Consider the following 15,754-nt stretch of genomic DNA (forward strand, 5'->3'; position numbering starts at 1 on the left):
GAATACTCTTGCAACGCATATATCATCAATGTTGGCGGTTTGTTCGAGTTTGGACCGCTTCATTCAAGCAGCGCCTAGATGATCAACATGCAATTAGCAATTTGCAGTTGCCTTTTCAAGTATTGGTCCTCATGTTAGCTCAAACCTTACAGCTTTGCCATCAGCCAAGAAGTACATTTTATACATCGTGGCTATCACATGATTTATGAGTATATATATGCTTAGTCATATGGTTCACCAAATGATGCTTCATTGCATAATTCAACTTCAGATCAAACAATTTGCAGCTCACCAGCATCATCTTCCCTCACATTCCTGCCTTCTTCTCATAAGGTCGATCAATAGCTCACTTCTAGTTGTCCAAAATCAAACATACTACCAATACCCCGCCATCCAGTCCATTGATAACGTTTACCCCCCAATCTGCACCTCCGCAGCACCTCCGGCCCCGATGCGAGCGTAACCCACCTCAGCTTCACCCAACACCTCCTCCCACTATCGCAACCCACCAGAACCGCCAGGAAGAATAAAAACATACCAAAATGGCCCACTCCAAACGCAACACCTCCCTCCCCCACTTCACCTCCTACGAACGAGGCCTCCTCCGCTCAACATGGGGCACCCAGCGCGGCGTCATCGGCCGCGACTCGTTCCTCCCCTTCGGCTCGTGTCGCCTCTGCCTGCGCCCCGCGCGCGCCCCCGTCGTCGCCTGCGCCACCAACGGCGACCTCTTCTGCCGCGAATGCGCCATCAGTGACCTTCTCGCTCAGCGTCAGGAGATTAAGCGGTTGGAGAAGGAGCGCGCGGACGCGAAGCAGCGGCTTGCGGAGGATGAGGAGCATACGCTGGAGGAGGCGAGGAAGCGTGAGTTGCGCGAGTTTGAGCTCGTAAGTATGGGGTTGGGTGGGGCGCGGCAGAATGAGAATCATAAGAAGAGGAAGGCGGGGGATGATGGGGCGGCTGAGGAGGCGGCGTTGGCGGCGTTTAAGAAGAGGGAGGTTGTTGTTGGGGGGAAGAGGAAGAAGGTGTTTGAATTGGATGAGGGGGAGATGAGAAGGGTTGCGCGCGAGGAGCAGGAGCGGTTGACGAGGGAGTTGAAGAAGGAGAAGGTGAGCTTTAGCTTTTGCTTCCTGTTGTTTTATGCGATGAGGGATGGATAGGTTGGCTAATATGCATACAGCTGGACGAGAGCAAATCGGCCCTGCCCTCCTTCTGGGTTCCCTCGCTCACGCCCTCCACTGACCCCAACGAGATCGCAGCCAACAAGGCCGTCAAGCTGAACCCTATCTGTCCTGCGTCGACCGACGACAACAAGCACAGCTACTCGCTCAAGTCCCTCGTCGAGGTGCATTTCACCGAGGAGAAGGCCTCGGACGGGTCCCCGTCGCGGGTCTGTCCGAGCTGTAAGAAGACGCTGACCAACGGGCTCAAGGCTTTCTGTATGTATCCGCCCAATTCTTGTGACTTGGTAGTGGAAGGATGTGCTAACGTTATGTCTGCAGTAACCAAACCCTGCGGCCACGTCATGTGCTCGCCCTGCGTCTCGAAATTCATGACACCACACGACGCACCCGACCCCCACGCGACTAAGGAGGAGCAGGCGCAGACGGCGGCGCTGCATGGTCGGATTCTTTGCTACGTTTGCGAGACGGATATCACCCCGCGGGACTCAAATGGAGAGGCGGCCGACGGCAGCAAAAAGAAGAAGAAGAAGAGCAAGGACAAGGAGGGGATCCAGCCTGGGCTGGTGGAGATCAGCTGCGAGGGGACGGGCTATGCAGGTGGTGGGGGTAATGTCGCGGTCAAGAAGGGCGTGGCGTTTCAATGTTGATATATATGTATTGGTTGCTTGGGAGTTAGGCTGTGTTATAAATCTGGCTGGTTGGGTCCGGAGTCTGTGGATGTTTTTACTTCGTGTGTACAGTTTAGGCTGGAGGTTATTTAGATCTATGTCTGTAATGCTGAAAATGCTAGTATGCCCCTCGCTGGCGTTCCAGCCACTGGCGGTCTATGATCAAAGCTCGTAAATACAAAAACCGGCACGTGCGGCCTGAAGAGCGCCTGGACTATAAACATGATACACCCAAGGGAAGTAGGAAGGAAAAAAGAAAAATACACAGGCGATCGGCGCCCATCAAGAACCAGGTCCTCTCATCATATATAACACATTTAAGACCGCTTAGCCGCGTTGTTGAATTCGCGCACCACAATCTCACACTTGATCTCCTGGCACAGACGCTTGCGCCGGCTGGGTTCCAGGCGAGCGGCGAACTCGAGGCCACTAGCGCGCTCGACGACCTCGACGGGGACCTCGAACTCGGACAAACGCCTGTCGTTGGAGATGCGGGCATTGGGGAGCACAAAGGCGCCGAGGGCGACCTTGCCGGCGGCGGCGGCGGGCCCCTCCTCGGCGTAGATGACCTTGTAGAAGTGGGTGGGGACGGCAACGTTGGGCGGGTTCCCGATCATCTCGTAGGAGACGCGCCACTTTCCGTCGGGGTCGCGGTGCGGCAGGTACAGCGGGCCCGTGACGATGCGCACCGACGGGTAGCGCTTGGCGAGGTTGCGGCAGAAGTCCTCGAAGTGCGCCCAGTAGTCGCGGTTGAAGCCCTCGCCCACCTGCGGGCACATGTTGGACAGCGCGAAGGTGCCGTCCATGGCCTGCTGCGACCACTTGGCGTCCGCCGCGGGCACCTGGTGGCCCCGGTCGTAGCCCGAGCGGAAGTAGTCGGCCAGCTTGGCGCGGAAGGCCGGCGGGATGGTCGTGTCCTCGAAGAAGGTGCTATGCTTGCGATCCGCGTTCTTGAGCGCCAGGGAGGCCGGCGTGATGTGTTCTGCAACCCAGGCGGGGTTCCGCGTGCGACGGTCATATGCGCCCGCGAGCGGTGCCGAGCTCAGCAGGTCGGCGACGGGGCCCGGGAAGCCATACTGGTAAATGCCGTGCGGGTCGACGGGGCCACCGGGGGGTTTGGAGGCAAGGGAGGGGGGTGCCGGTGTGGTCGCAGGCACATTCGACGTGGTTGTCGCCGACGAAGGAGGTGGAGGAGGGGGAGGATGAGACAGTTTCTGAGCTTGTTGCTGGGATCGGGGAGAGTAGAGTAGGGCAGTCAGACCGGCGCCCGTAGCCGCACTGGCGGCGGCGATAGCCGCGACGGTGGCTTTGGACATGGACAGGATGTCGGTAGATAGAGTATAACCGGAGAAGAAGAGAGAATAGAGGGGGAGAGAGAGAAAGGAAGGATAATAGGAAAGGGAAAGGTGAGGAGGAGAACGAGGGGAAGAAGAAGAAGAAGAAGTGAGGAGAGTCGGAGTGAAGAGGAGAAAGTTCGGGGAAGAAAATGCGGATGACAGTGAAGCCTGAGGCGGAGAACACAGGATTCTACATTATCAACCATACGAGTAGATAGAAGTAGATAGTGATAAGAATCTAAAGATCTCCTCGTGTGCTATGAACTACACAATCATATGGTAGAAATTCCTCCAGTAGAATCAAATATCAAGATCTATAATTCCAAAGTTTAGAGTAAACAAATAGTGAACAATGGAGTATAACATGTATAATTATGTAATCACACCGTTGGCAGTTATGCACGAGACCGATTTCTCCAATTCTCGATAATATAGAATGACAAGTATAACTGACGGTATAGTAGATACTATCAGCTATTAAGATATCGAGTATCCCTTACATCCATTTTGTACAAACATCATTTCTAAAATAGTAGTAAACGGTGTGCTGGATGACTCCGACCCGCATGATATCATCCCCAAGGTCCTTCCGTCTCCCAACGCGGCAACGCTCGCTCTTCTTCGACTTCACTTCCACTTCTCTTCTCTTCTCCTCCTTTTTACTTCTCCCTCGTTCCTCTTGCACCCCTCTTTCTGTCCTTCTCCATCCTCTCACCAGCTGTCTCCGCAGCGTAGTTCCACCCACCCCGTCATGGCGCCCAGCAATGATACTCGGGGTTGGGTCATGAGCGCCGTCTCAGGCATCGGTCAGTGATATCCTCTTTACTTGCCTCTTCGGGCCTCGAGAATGAGGTCAATCAGCCAACAGTGCTAGGAATGTGTCACTAATGCGAAACCATCCAACTACAGCCTGTGTCTTGGGTGCCTCTCTGGTCTGTGCCGATGTGCTGTTACGCCACTTTTCGCATCAGAAGAATTTTCAGATCGTCAACAACAATGGCTTCCTATCGGCCTCTCTCTGTCTGAGCGCCGGAGTCCTGGTAGGCATGGTCCTCTGCATCGCCATGAATTTCAACTAATGACCGTCGACAGCTCTTTACCTCGCTCTATAGCATGCTCCCCACCTCCAACAAATATCTGATTCGAGCGGGGTTCTCCCCCTCCGCCGCCGCCTTCTTCCTGATCGGCCTCTTCCTCGCCGGTGTTGTCATCATCCGCGTCCTGTCCGCCTTCCTTCATGGGTACATCCCCTCCCACGTCGTCGATTGCGACCATACCCATGAGCCACACGCGAACGAGGATCTCGGACACGCACACGGGCATGGTCACCACCCCCACCCCCACACACCCCACTCTTCCGAGCACACCCCCCTCCTCGCACCCGCGCAGAAATCGACCACCGGGGTCGTCGCGCCGCCTCACGCGCACGAGGAGATGCCGTCGGGAGCCTTCCGTCAGGAACCCTGGCGGAAGCGCCTTGTGCGCCAAGTCCGCGGCCTTGTGGGTGGGGTCAAGGCCCACTGTGATGAGGACGGCCCGTGCTATGGTTTCTCCCAGGCGTGCGGCCATGAATGCGCCAAAACGCTCCTGGATAATACGGCGGACGTCGAGAACGGCCGTCCGTCCGTGATACACTCGCGCAGTCTTCCGGCGCGACCGGTCGCCGCCCCACTGGACGCTCACAACGCCGAGATCCCCGCATTGACCTGGGTGTCCCCGGAGCCCAGCTCGTCGGCCTCCTCCCATATCGGGCTGGACGGCACAGCCGACCCGGACCTCGCCGCCAAGTCGACGGGCCCCGCGGCCGCTCAGCACCACCACCACGTCCCGCAAAACGCCTTCCTATCCATCGGCTTGCAGACCTCAATAGCCATTGCGCTCCACAAGCTGCCGGAAGGCTTCATCACCTACGCCACTAACCACGCCAGTCCGCAGCTCGGCGCTACAGTCTTCCTCGCCCTGTTCATCCACAACATCAGCGAAGGCTTCGCCATGGCATTGCCCCTCTATCTGGCCCTCCAATCCCGCGGCAAGGCCATGTTCTGGTCCAGCCTTTTGGGCGGGATCAGTCAGCCCGCCGGAGCCGGCTTGGCCGCCCTGTGGATCTGGACCACCCAGCGAGCCGCGCCGGGGGAGTCCGCACCAGACCCCTCCTGGGGCGTGTACGGGGGCATGTTCGCCGCCACGGCCGGCGTCATGACCTCCGTGGGCTTGCAGCTGTTCAGCGAGGGGCTGGGACTGACCCACCACGGCGGAATGTGCATCGGGTTCGCGATCGGTGGAATGTGCCTGATGGGATTGAGTTTCGCCTTGACTGCATGAATGATTGTTATTTCCTAGCGTTCGATTTGATTCACCTGCGAGGCCTTCCTCCGAACGACTATATTTAGCATGCATCGTACGCCGTGAACGTGATCTGGCATCCGGAATGGCTTGCATTTGGAGTTGGTTTGCGGTCTGATCTTGTAACGAGTGATGAATGGTCTGACATACACGTTCTTCTTCTTTCTTTTCTTCTTTTTTTCAAGTCTGGGTTTGGGTTTGGAATTATTGCCTACTGGTGGGCATATGGTTTTATACCACTAGCTATAGTAAATACGATCATTGAGTTCGTGAGCAGTTGAATACATGAAAGTAACCGATCGTACAACCCGACGTCTGTCCTTGAAAATCCTAACTCAGTGGCATGCATCTCATAATATGATACAACTATACAAGTCCATACTGTACAAACGCCATAAATGCAACTCCTAACCCACATCCAGAACAAAAACCAACAGTTGTAGCTTTATTTACCCTTTGCAGCAGCCTCCCGCTCCTTCTTTCGCGCCAGGAACCGCTCACGCGCACTCGACACATCGGTACCAGACTTGCGACTGCGACTCCGCTCCTCCAGCTCCTTCTGCTTCGCCGCTTCGGCCGCCGCCTCCTCCTGCGCCTGCTTCTCCAGCTGCGCGGCGATCATCTCCGTCTGGCGCGCGCGCTGGCCCGCACGACCAGACGTTGGCGCCCCGTCAGCCCGTACCTTGGCTGCCGGGCGGGCAGCTCCACCACCCGGTGCCGCCGAGGGCGCTGCCTTGGGCTTGGGCGCCACGTTGAGACCCGCAGAGAGCAGCTGGCGCTTGTCCACCACGCTACCCTCATCGTTGACGGCGACGCGAGCCCCACGCGCGTTCAACTCAGCTGCGACCTGCGCCTCCGTCTTCTCCTTACTTGCCTCTTTCTCCTTCTCCTCCTCCTCCGTCCCAGCAACCCCCTCCTTCACCCTCTTAGCCGCCTCATCCGCCGCACGCATCGCAGCAGCATGCTCCTCCTCACCCCTCGACAACACATCACGATAAAAGCCCAACATCCCCACATCGCCGTTCTTCTTCCGCCGCTCGGCCTCCGCCCGCTCCCTCTCCGCCTCCTCCTGCTCCACCCGCCTCATCTCCTCCTGCTGCGCCTTGTAAGCAGCCGTCACGAACTTCTCCTTGTCCGCGAACTCGTCGCCCTCGGCTTCGCGCTCCTTCGCTAACATGCGGTCCCGCGCGCGCAGCTGGTCCCGCTTGCGCACTTCGGCGCTGCGGAGGAGGGAGGTCATGTAGCGTGGGACTTCTTCTTCTTCGCCTTCGGCGCCGCTCTTCTTGGACTTGTTCTTTTGGGGCTTCGCGGCTTGGAGGCTGTCGTAGACGGCGTCGTAGGAGTAGATTGAGGGGTCGAGGTCTTCGGCTTGTTGCGCGTGTTTGCGGCTGCTGTGGAGGGCGGAGAGGTTGGTGTATTCTGCTGTGCTGGGTTTGCTAGGGTTTAGGCCGAATTGGACGTTGCTGTCTTTGTCGAGTTGTTCACTTGTGGTTTTGTTGTTGTTATCGTCTTCGTCATCGTCGGCGAAGATGGAGCTCTTGGTGAGTGGCTTCGCGCTGGGTTTGGCGGCTGCTTGTTGTCCGAATGGGATCTTGCGCTTTGCGGGTGGAGGCGCTGTGGATGAGGGTTTGGTTGATGGGGCGGGTTGGATGGGCTCTTCTAGGCCCCCGATGCTGGTGATCTCTACTGCGTTGTCGCCGCTGCCTTTGCTCTCTGCTGCGGCGTCTTCGTCCGAGTCGTCGTCGAAGATGGTCTTCTTGCGCTTTTGGCCCAGTGATGGCGGGGGTCGCGCCCCGGGCGGTTTTTTGCCGGGGAGGTTCAGTCCGAGGGATAATTTCGGGGGCATCTTCGTTATAATCTGGAGTAATGCCCAAGGATAGCTTCGGGACCGAGTATGCAAGTTTGGGTGATGGAAAGCGGACGGGTTCGTTCATCGAGACCGATGATGGGGCGGTGTCACGTGTAAAGCTCTATCTTATCACACGTGATGTATACTCCTATCTCCGCATCGTCCCAGCTGTTCCTCCGCTAAACATTGGACCTCCGCTTGACGCCGCAATATCGATCTATCTACGCTCCGCTACAGGACAGACAGGCTACAACCATGTCGTACTACTTCACTATCCTCTCTCCCACCGACGCTCCGCTGTTCAACATCGCCTTTGGCACGTCGAAAAGCGGCGGCGATGGCATTGCCCGCTTCCGCTTCCCTGACACCGCGCAGTACATGAACCAGTTTATTATCCACTCTAGTTTGGATATTGTTGAGGAGGCGCAGTGGATGAATGGGAATATGTACGTCTCTTTTCTCTTTACCTATTTATACTCATATATATATATATATATATAAGAAGATACAAAGCTAAGACAGATAAAAAAGGTACCTCAAACACATCGACACCTACCCACCCGCAGCAGCATTCATCTCCGCCTTCCTGGCCCCCTCCGGCGCGCGCTTCCTCCTCCTCCACCAACCCCCGCAACTCCCAACAGCCGGCTCCGCCGCGGCAGCATCAACAGGAGCACCCGGAGCAGCCGCCCCTGGCACCGGCAGCGTCAGCAGCAGCAGCGGGGCGTCGTCGCTGCTGGGCTCCTCCTTCGCGGCGACGGCGTCCTCCTCGCGCACCTCGTCGAGCTCCATCGCGGCCAACCCGACCTCCCCGCAGACGGAGGAGGCGGTGCGCCAGTTTATGAGTGAGGTTTATGAGAATTATGTGAAGACTGTTATGAGCCCGTTTTATAGGCAGGGGATGGAGATTCGGAGTCCTGTTTTTAGGGGGAGGGTGAATGCTGCGGGGAAGAAATGGCTGTAATCGTTTTTTCCCCCCTTTTTTTTCTTTTGGGATGTACTGATTGTGAGTGGTTTGTGTTTGTGGTTTGTGGTGTATCTTGTTGATGTTCTTCTTTCTCCTTGCTATGTGAGACTAGCGCGGCGTTCTTGTCAGGTCTGGCGGTTAGATATATAGCTTGGTTATTCTTTGTCTATCGGTATCAGCATATTTATGTCGCTAGATTATATTACTAGACATGTCTAGTACAGAATAATATCGTTCATCTTATGACTAGATACGTAAGTATAAGAAAGATTGTCCAATATTGACTACCTGTATATAACCAACTCGCAACGCTCAACGTGCAAACAGCAACTTGTCTCCAGTCCCAGACAAAGAAACAGCCATCACCAAGAAAAAAAACTAGATAATAATAGTAATAATCAAGCCAAACGCCTCGCTCCATATCCACAACCCCATATCCATACCCTACTATTCATCCGTCATCTGCGGCGTCAGCTTCTTCGCCGCATTCGCCTTGAAATTCTCGACGGCGCCCACCAGGTCCTCGATCTTAGCCACAGCCCCGAATATGCCTCCCTCCATCTTGACCCCCTCCAGCGTGCTGACGTGGAGAGACGATTCGCTGGCTGCCGTCCCATCCTCCAGTACGACGCAGTCGAATCCCCGGTCGTTGGCTTCCCGCATCGTCGTCGCCACGCAGACGTCTGTCGTAACGCCTGCCAGGACTAGGTTCTTGATTCCTTTGTTTCGCAGGAGTAGTTCGAAATCCGTGTGCGCAAAGGCCCCCCGCCCGGGTTTGTCGATCACAGGCTCTCCTGGGATCGGGTACAGCTCGTCTACCGTGTCGTGGCCGATCTCCCCGCGGATCAGTAGACGTCCGAGAGGTCCCTGAGAGCCGATTCCGAGTCTCGAGGAGTTATTCTGGGATCGGTACGCCTCTCGACTAGATAGTGTAGAGAGATCTGGTCGATGACCTGATGCATGTTAGTGGACTGCGTGGGTCCAATCGCGGCTAGATCGCTCACCTTCACGAGTGTGATACACCGGGAAACCCGACGATCGAAAGACATCTAAGACTTGTTGGAGCTTGGGGATCAGGGCTTGGGCGGGGGAAATGTCACACCCCTGAAACTCCATGTATCCACCAGGAACGCAAACTACAGAAGTTGTCAGTCACGGCTCCCACCAATCTCCGTACAGGGATCGCACAGTCTTTCTGCATGTCAATGATGACGAGCGCGGTGGTATACGGCGTTAGGCTCGCATCGTGCGGCCAATCATACGGGAGCGCCGCGATCTGGCCCTTGCGCACCTTATGATGCGACATTTGCCGAGGCTTCTCGAGCATCGGGCCATGATTGTGCGTCGGGTTCAACACGCTCAGCGTCCAGATACCCGGGGTGCCCGCGGCGACAAGCATGAATGGGCAGTCCATCAACCGGGACGTCCGCCGGCGCTTTCTCGTCTCCTCGGTTAGGCCATTGCGCGGGCGATAGTGGCCGCCGCGATCGCACCGCAGCCACACCTTGGCCGTGCGGCCCGGTTTCTTTTCCGTGGGGGTACTGGACGACTTGACGACGACATTGTAGCCATGCGCCTTGCCATGCGCCTGGACGGCGGCGAGGAGGGAAGCCCTACGACCGAAATACGCATGTGAGTTGGTGGTCGCGACAGAGGCGGAGAGCGGAGTGGGTTTTGGTGGGGGGCGGGGGTGGTCGTCGGTGGACTCACTTGTCCGGAAAGGTGCCTTCGGGAGGCGGAATCAACTGCATGGACATCTCCGGGATATCCTGGAGATCGCTCGGGGCGTCGAGATTCAGATCGGTGGGGTCCGTCATGGCAACAGACGATCTAGACTGCGGATCAGCAGTAGAACGCTGGAGCGCGACATCAGCATGATGGGAGGGGTGAAAGATCCATGAGAACAGCCACAGGAGGGAGTCAAAAAGGAATCAACAGAGAAAGGGCATCAAGGGCATCAAGGACATCAAGGACATCTAAAACAAGTGAAATAAAATCGTGCGTGGAAGCAAAGGGGATTGGATCAGAGATGGGTGTGCGTGGACATAGGCGGTCCCTTTGGAGACCGGAGTAGATGCCCAGAGGGAACCAAGAAATGCAAGTGGAGGAGACAAACAATAACATGCAGGCCTGACACCAGACCGCAAGGCTTGTTTCAAAGGGAGACTTACACAACCAACCAAGGTGTGTCCAGGGGTGAATCAGGATCATCAACTGATCCAGACCAAACAACAGGAGAGTGAGAGGGTGATAGTTATGGGAGAGACCGATAAGGACCAAGAGAACTAAGAGTCACTCACACTGGAGCCTGGGAAGACGCACGGGTACGAGGGCGGTCAATAGTTTGATTTAGAGCCGAGTAGTGGCAATATAGAGTATGTATAGTACGAATAGTATGGTAAGTATACTGTCACCTGCACATCTCCCGTGGACACTGCTTGTTGGCTTGGGATATTATTAGATATTAGAATATTCGTCTGAATACACTATGGAATATATATGATAGAATAAATATCAGTTTCTCCTGAAGATGAGAGAATGAAATTACAGGAGTATTGACAGTACATCTCATACCTCAAACCGTCTAACTCTACTAAGTATAGCAACTCTTGGCACGAAATCACCCTGGAATAGTCAGATCGGGGCCTGAGGACCAAACCAGACGCAACAACATCAACAACAACAACTCCTCCTCTCTCTCTCTCTCTCTCTCTCTCTCCCTCTTCTCTTCCCTTTTCCCTCTGTGAGGGTTTGTTTTAACGGTAAGTCTCACTCACGGAGGGTATCTCTCTCCGTGTACTCTCTTCTCTTCTTTTCTCTTTTTCCTCTTCTTTATTTCTTTCCCCTTTCTTTTCTTTCTCTTCCTTTCTCCCTTCCTTGTTCCGTCGCAATCGCCGACCCTGCGACACCGCCTCGGCCCCTCCCCCATTTCCCGTCGTCATCAACCACCACCAGTTCACGCACGGTTGTTGTCACCACCAACCACCCCCCTCTGGCGTGGATGACCTCCATCTCGACACCTTCTGTTCCTTCCGTCGGTAACATTCGACTATTCTGTTGATTGTGATTCCGTGGATCGACGTCCCCTCCGCTCTTCTGCCCTCCCACGTGGTTCCCCTAAAACGTGCAGTCTCCTATCCCCTGGCGTTGGCTGCTGGGCCAGGAACCATGCCGTCGGCGGAAGTCTCTTCCTCCACCTCGCACCCCAAGGAATCCAGATCCGGTCGGGATGAACTCGCCCACTACAAAGCTCAGTATGAGCAGTTGGAGTCCGAGTTGGCCGATTTCCAGGCCTCCAGCCGCGAGCTGGAGACGGAGCTGGAGAAGGACATTGAGGCCTCGGAGAAGCGAGAGCGGAAGTTGAAGGAGAGACTGGACAAGCTGACTTACGAGGTCGACGAGTGGAAGGTATGTGATATCGATCGGTCTCTCCCTGGCCCCGCTGGAGGAATTTAGCTCACCCCCGCTCGCCGCAGACCAAGTACAAGCAGTCCAAGTCCGAGGGCGGCGCCGCCCAGAATGCCCTACAGAAAGAGATCACTACCCTACGAGACACCACCCGCTCTCTGCAGCTGAAGCTGCGCGATATTGAAGTCACCAACGATGATTATGAACGACAGGCTCGCCATACGACTTCATCCCTGGAGGATCTGGAGTCCAAGTACAACATCGCTATCGAGAGGGGGGTTCTGCTAGAGGAGGAGATCAAGAATGGCGACAAAGAGCGCGAATCCCTGCGCATCGAAAACCAACGTCTTCGCGACGAACTCTCCGAAGTCAGGATCGAGACCGACATTGTCCAGGAGAGGCTCCGGAATGCCGAATGGCACGGTGGTGGTCGACGCAGGAAACCGACTCCCTTGCACCGCACGCCGTCCACCCCCCAGACTCCGGAGATCTTCGATCGGTCGCCGGCCACCTCGACCGTCTCCTCGCCCTTGTTCCATACACCCCCCATGAAAGCGTCGCTGGCCTCGGTCGCGGCGACGCCCCCCTCCCCACCCATGTCGGAGACGAGCAGCATGCGCAAGTCCATCAACGCCGTCCCCGGGTTCCCCCGCCAGAAGGCCTCAGGATCCGAATCGTTCGGCACCCGCTCCCTCCACGGGCCCCGCACCCAGCGGTATCAACCCCATTCCCGTGCGACATCCGTGGCGTACAGCAATGGCTGGTCCACGCCGTCGGTGACCTCCCGCCCCAGCTTGACCAAGCCGAACAACGGCCCGGCCCAACGACCGTCCGCGCTTCCCAAATCGGGTTCCCTCTGTCAGATCCGCGGCCTCATCGGCAAGATGCAGAAGCTCGAGGAACGCGTGCAGTCCGCCAAGTCGAAGCTGCCGCCCCCGTCGGACTCGCCGTCCCGGGGCTCGTCTCGCGCCGGGTCGCGTTCCGGATCGATCCTGGGCAGCAGCCCGATGGCGTCGACCATCACCCCGCGCGGCGGCGAGGCCCGCCAACGCCTGAGTAGCAGCAGCTTCAGCTCGTCGCTCCGGGATGGCGACAGCGTGCCGTCCTACCTCCCGCACCGTCCCTCCTTCAGCCAACGGACCCAGGGCGATAGCCGACCGAGCAGCCGCACGAGTTTCTCCAGCTCCTTCAGCCAGAGTACCCACCCGAGCGTGGCCCCCTCGTCGACCCGGCCGGAAAGTCGCCAGAGTCGCACCAAAACGCCTCTCGGGCATTATTCGACCAACCCGACCACGGAAAGCCGGCGGCCGCGGTCGTCGCTCAGCAACCCCTCCGCGCAGGGGGCCCCGGTCAACGGCATGTCCCACATCGACGAGGATGAGGATCTCGCCATGCACATGTCCGTGCGCGCGAAGATCAGTGAGGCGCGCCAGACCCGTCTGCCATCCATCCCCACCCCGAACGGGGTGAAGAAACGGACGCCCAGCAACATGTCGGCCATCCCCACGCCTCGTACTCTCCGGACGAGTGGCGAAATCGATCGTCGGGAAAACATGGGACCCTCCAATCACAAAGCGACCCCCAGTGATCTGGGCGAGACGTTTTAAAGTTGTCCTCGCTGGTTCTCCTTCCCTTCCCCTTCTTCTTCTTCTCCCCGCCTCCATCCTCTGAATTTCACCATATCCCGTACGTGCCGCCCGGGACGATGCGGAGGATGTTGGCCTTTACGATGTATATGTCCCGTCCGCAAGTGTCAGTACCAGTCTACTGATGATTTCACTTGCCAATACTCTATCCCCCTTTCTCTCTACGTCTCTATTCCTTTCCTTTCTCCTGTCACGTTTTTGTAATCCACGCGATCTGGGCCAGACCTTGTTTGTTTCCTCAACGCCTACCTCGCTCTATCCCAGCTGTTATTTCTTCGGGCAGGGGGCGTGTCGGTTTGGGCTGGTTTCATTAGACATCTTCCGGTTTGATAAGGTATTGCCTCGCGGTTTTGCTCTCTCTGGTCTCGGATCGTCACACGGGTTTTGTTTTGCTTTTGCTACCATCAGTTTCGGCTGGCAAGGCGGAGTTGGCTCGCTCAGGATTTTGTGTCTGCTTCTTTTTTTTCGGTGGCGCCATCGATTTGATATCCCCATGTCGGGGGTTGTTGCACTTTGTTGTTGTGCAGGACCCTATCGACGTCCCAGCTGTATCCCAGCCTTTTTTATTTCTTTTCTTTTTCAGTGGTTGTATCATTTCCCATGTGTAGGGGAATATGTTGTTGTGGTAGCTGAGGCGTTTGAACAATACAATACCCAACTATCTTTCAATATTGGTATGAATAGTATCCTTATGAACGGTATCTTTATAAGCTGTGAATGTATAAGTAGATTGGTGGTAGGTCAACAAATAAATAAATAACCAAATAAATAGATAGATAGATAGATAGATACACGAGGATCGGGGATTGGTGATTGCCCTCCGAGATAGGTATTGGCCGGGTATCTCTACAAATATATAATCGGGTATGCCTCGGTTTGATTATGGGACAGTAAACGCCGAGTATTCAGTGATTATATAGAGCCTCGGATATAATTATTGATGATAAAGTCCTATATGATTCTACTACCAGAAATGAAATTGGGAAAACGGTGTAGAACTCATACAACCGGGAGATTGGTTGAGACAGCCTGACAGATCAGGCATGCACTGCTGACTCGTAAGACTCAAGAGTCAGGACAGACAGGTCACCCCCATGGGGATTGAATAGAATAGAGGGTACAGAAGCAAAATAATCAATTAAAAGCACGAGTTTACACCTATGCCCCAGCCAGGTAAAGATTAAAAACATTACCCTCTTCAGTGGACAGACTAGAATAAATCTCCATTTCTAGCTCACGATTTGGTGAGGGCGATCCCTCTCTGCCAAATTCCCAACTCCCAACGGGCCTGGTCACTTTCTAGGGCCAAGTGTCGCTGTGGGTCCTTCAACAAATTGTCCCGTTGAGGCTTAGTCTCGGTGTGCCGTCAACAAGTGGACTTACATCATCGGTGAGGGACGCTATACTAGGTAGGTGGTTAGTTGACTGCCGAGTTCCGATATAGCGTTCGGCGGTGGTGATGGGCAACGCCGATGGAGGTTTGTGGTTTTCAAATCGGGTTGTTTGATGGGCTATTTCATCGGTTTATTACTGCCTACTCAGTAGGCAGTATGTAGTTCATGAGTCTGATTGAGAGCAGTTGGAGTCTTGGAGATAATTCAATCCAATACTGTACTCCCGGTTGATCGACTCGGCCTTTAATTTAGTGCCGTTTGGGAGACGATCGGCGGTGACTCCGTAGACGGTCAGATCTGTTGGTTGTCATTGAGTATATCTGGAGTTTGACTGGGACTGGAATGGATACATTGATTGATTGGCGATGTGTCTAGCGGACGACCGGAGGAACGATGTAAATTCCTGATAAATCAGGCAGTCATAGGGCAACCAGGACCGAACTACGAAGACCCAGCAGGAGGCATTGAGAAACGAAAGGGTATCCATCAAACGAGTAATACTGGACTGCCAAGAACTCAGGGAAATATGCATCCACATGGGAGAGTCCCGTTGGTTCCAGAGAATGAATTCTCTGGATTTCCATGGAATGTCCCACGGTCAGAGGGAAAAGTGGTGGGAAAGGAGGAGAGCGAAGCAGATGTTTAGTTGGGGAGATGACTTTCTCCTTTGGGTTTAGCGGAGTCGTCGGCGGTGGGTTTTCCCTCCGGTTCCTTTTTATTATTTTTTTTTCTGGGCCAGATCCGTAAGGTAAGTTAAGTAAGTAAGTAACGAAGTAGTCCCGACTGGTCGGAGGTACTACTACTATCTATCCATCGGTCTATCTTCTTCTTCCTCTTCTCTCCTCCTCTGCTGTGCTTCTTCCTCCCTCCCTCACTCTCACTACTATCATCTATCCTTTCTTACTCCTACTAATCTTGATCCTCTCGAGGTGCTCATCGTACGTAATCTCCCCCCCTC

General features: G+C 55.3%; 8 protein-coding genes across 8 annotated transcripts; 4 read left to right on the top strand and 4 right to left on the bottom strand.

Annotated features, from left to right (window-relative positions):
- Positions 1 to 286: 286 nt before the first annotated feature.
- P168DRAFT_256381 (putative RING finger domain protein) lies at positions 287 to 1,981 on the top strand. Its single transcript, XM_024834513.1, has 3 exons — positions 287 to 1,109; positions 1,181 to 1,439; positions 1,503 to 1,981. Exons 1-3 carry the CDS (start codon positions 543 to 545, stop codon positions 1,829 to 1,831), a joined length of 1,155 nt encoding a protein of 384 aa, XP_024691337.1. The 5' UTR covers positions 287 to 542; the 3' UTR covers positions 1,832 to 1,981.
- P168DRAFT_272221 (DNA/RNA non-specific endonuclease) lies at positions 1,971 to 3,272 on the bottom strand. The gene has a single exon (XM_024835305.1). It carries the CDS (start codon positions 3,166 to 3,168, stop codon positions 2,170 to 2,172), a length of 999 nt encoding a protein of 332 aa, XP_024691338.1. The 5' UTR covers positions 3,169 to 3,272; the 3' UTR covers positions 1,971 to 2,169.
- Positions 3,273 to 3,820: 548 nt separating this feature from the next.
- Positions 3,821 to 5,804, top strand: P168DRAFT_256389 (Zn(2+) transporter ZRT3). The gene is made up of 3 exons (XM_024834514.1): positions 3,821 to 3,995; positions 4,099 to 4,229; positions 4,282 to 5,804. The coding sequence occupies exons 1-3, from the start codon at positions 3,941 to 3,943 to the stop codon at positions 5,509 to 5,511; spliced, it is 1,416 nt and encodes a 471-aa protein (XP_024691339.1). The 5' UTR covers positions 3,821 to 3,940; the 3' UTR covers positions 5,512 to 5,804.
- A 98-nt stretch (positions 5,805 to 5,902) lies between these two features.
- P168DRAFT_272225 (splicing regulator NSRP1-like domain-containing protein) lies at positions 5,903 to 7,419 on the bottom strand. The gene has a single exon (XM_024835306.1). The coding sequence runs from the start codon at positions 7,376 to 7,378 to the stop codon at positions 5,978 to 5,980; it is 1,401 nt and encodes a 466-aa protein (XP_024691340.1). The 5' UTR covers positions 7,379 to 7,419; the 3' UTR covers positions 5,903 to 5,977.
- A 161-nt stretch (positions 7,420 to 7,580) lies between these two features.
- On the top strand, positions 7,581 to 8,415 carry P168DRAFT_272228 (TRAPP subunit TRS20). Its single transcript, XM_024835307.1, has 2 exons — positions 7,581 to 7,827; positions 7,913 to 8,415. Exons 1-2 carry the CDS (start codon positions 7,637 to 7,639, stop codon positions 8,343 to 8,345), a joined length of 624 nt encoding a protein of 207 aa, XP_024691341.1. The 5' UTR covers positions 7,581 to 7,636; the 3' UTR covers positions 8,346 to 8,415.
- A 205-nt stretch (positions 8,416 to 8,620) lies between these two features.
- P168DRAFT_312035 (cysteine hydrolase family protein) lies at positions 8,621 to 10,530 on the bottom strand. Its single transcript, XM_024839545.1, has 4 exons — positions 10,059 to 10,530; positions 9,537 to 9,961; positions 9,353 to 9,484; positions 8,621 to 9,301 (listed from the first exon to the last, which is right to left on the bottom strand). The coding sequence occupies exons 1-4, from the start codon at positions 10,163 to 10,165 to the stop codon at positions 8,796 to 8,798; spliced, it is 1,170 nt and encodes a 389-aa protein (XP_024691342.1). The 5' UTR covers positions 10,166 to 10,530; the 3' UTR covers positions 8,621 to 8,795.
- A 521-nt stretch (positions 10,531 to 11,051) lies between these two features.
- On the bottom strand, positions 11,052 to 11,403 carry P168DRAFT_190765 (uncharacterized protein). The gene has a single exon (XM_024833015.1). It carries the CDS (start codon positions 11,288 to 11,290, stop codon positions 11,105 to 11,107), a length of 186 nt encoding a protein of 61 aa, XP_024691343.1. The 5' UTR covers positions 11,291 to 11,403; the 3' UTR covers positions 11,052 to 11,104.
- Positions 11,404 to 11,516: 113 nt separating this feature from the next.
- nde1 (nuclear distribution protein NudE) lies at positions 11,517 to 13,363 on the top strand (the record flags this gene model as incomplete). The annotated part of the gene is made up of 2 exons (XM_024833665.1): positions 11,517 to 11,756; positions 11,825 to 13,363. 2 exons carry the CDS (start codon positions 11,517 to 11,519, stop codon positions 13,361 to 13,363), a joined length of 1,779 nt encoding a protein of 592 aa, XP_024691344.1.
- Between the last annotated feature and the right edge of the window lie 2,391 nt (positions 13,364 to 15,754).

Source organism: Aspergillus campestris (genome assembly GCF_002847485.1).
Source record: "Aspergillus campestris IBT 28561 chromosome Unknown P168scaffold_9, whole genome shotgun sequence".
NCBI lineage: Eukaryota > Fungi > Ascomycota > Eurotiomycetes > Eurotiales > Aspergillaceae > Aspergillus > Aspergillus campestris.

Excerpts from the sequence above, each read along its gene's own strand:
- P168DRAFT_272228 (XM_024835307.1), top strand. The coding sequence starts at position 7,637 with ATGTCGTACTACTTCACTATCCTCTCTCCCACCGACGCTCCGCTGTTC. Across the intron at positions 7,828-7,912 it reads CAGTGGATGAATGGGAATAT|GTACCTCAAACACATCGACA; the intron begins GTACGTCTCTTT and ends CAGATAAAAAAG.
- P168DRAFT_272221 (XM_024835305.1), bottom strand. The coding sequence starts at position 3,168 with ATGTCCAAAGCCACCGTCGCGGCTATCGCCGCCGCCAGTGCGGCTACG.
- P168DRAFT_312035 (XM_024839545.1), bottom strand. The coding sequence starts at position 10,165 with ATGACGGACCCCACCGATCTGAATCTCGACGCCCCGAGCGATCTCCAG. Across the intron at positions 9,962-10,058 it reads GAAGGCACCTTTCCGGACAA|GGCTTCCCTCCTCGCCGCCG; the intron begins GTGAGTCCACCG and ends TTTCGGTCGTAG. Across the intron at positions 9,485-9,536 it reads CATTGACATGCAGAAAGACT|TTTGCGTTCCTGGTGGATAC; the intron begins GTGCGATCCCTG and ends CAACTTCTGTAG.
- P168DRAFT_190765 (XM_024833015.1), bottom strand. The coding sequence starts at position 11,290 with ATGACGACGGGAAATGGGGGAGGGGCCGAGGCGGTGTCGCAGGGTCGG.
- P168DRAFT_256381 (XM_024834513.1), top strand. The coding sequence starts at position 543 with ATGGCCCACTCCAAACGCAACACCTCCCTCCCCCACTTCACCTCCTAC. Across the intron at positions 1,110-1,180 it reads GGGAGTTGAAGAAGGAGAAG|CTGGACGAGAGCAAATCGGC; the intron begins GTGAGCTTTAGC and ends ATATGCATACAG. Across the intron at positions 1,440-1,502 it reads CAACGGGCTCAAGGCTTTCT|TAACCAAACCCTGCGGCCAC; the intron begins GTATGTATCCGC and ends TTATGTCTGCAG.
- P168DRAFT_272225 (XM_024835306.1), bottom strand. The coding sequence starts at position 7,378 with ATGCCCCCGAAATTATCCCTCGGACTGAACCTCCCCGGCAAAAAACCG.
- P168DRAFT_256389 (XM_024834514.1), top strand. The coding sequence starts at position 3,941 with ATGGCGCCCAGCAATGATACTCGGGGTTGGGTCATGAGCGCCGTCTCA. Across the intron at positions 3,996-4,098 it reads GAGCGCCGTCTCAGGCATCG|CCTGTGTCTTGGGTGCCTCT; the intron begins GTCAGTGATATC and ends ATCCAACTACAG. Across the intron at positions 4,230-4,281 it reads GTCTGAGCGCCGGAGTCCTG|CTCTTTACCTCGCTCTATAG; the intron begins GTAGGCATGGTC and ends GACCGTCGACAG.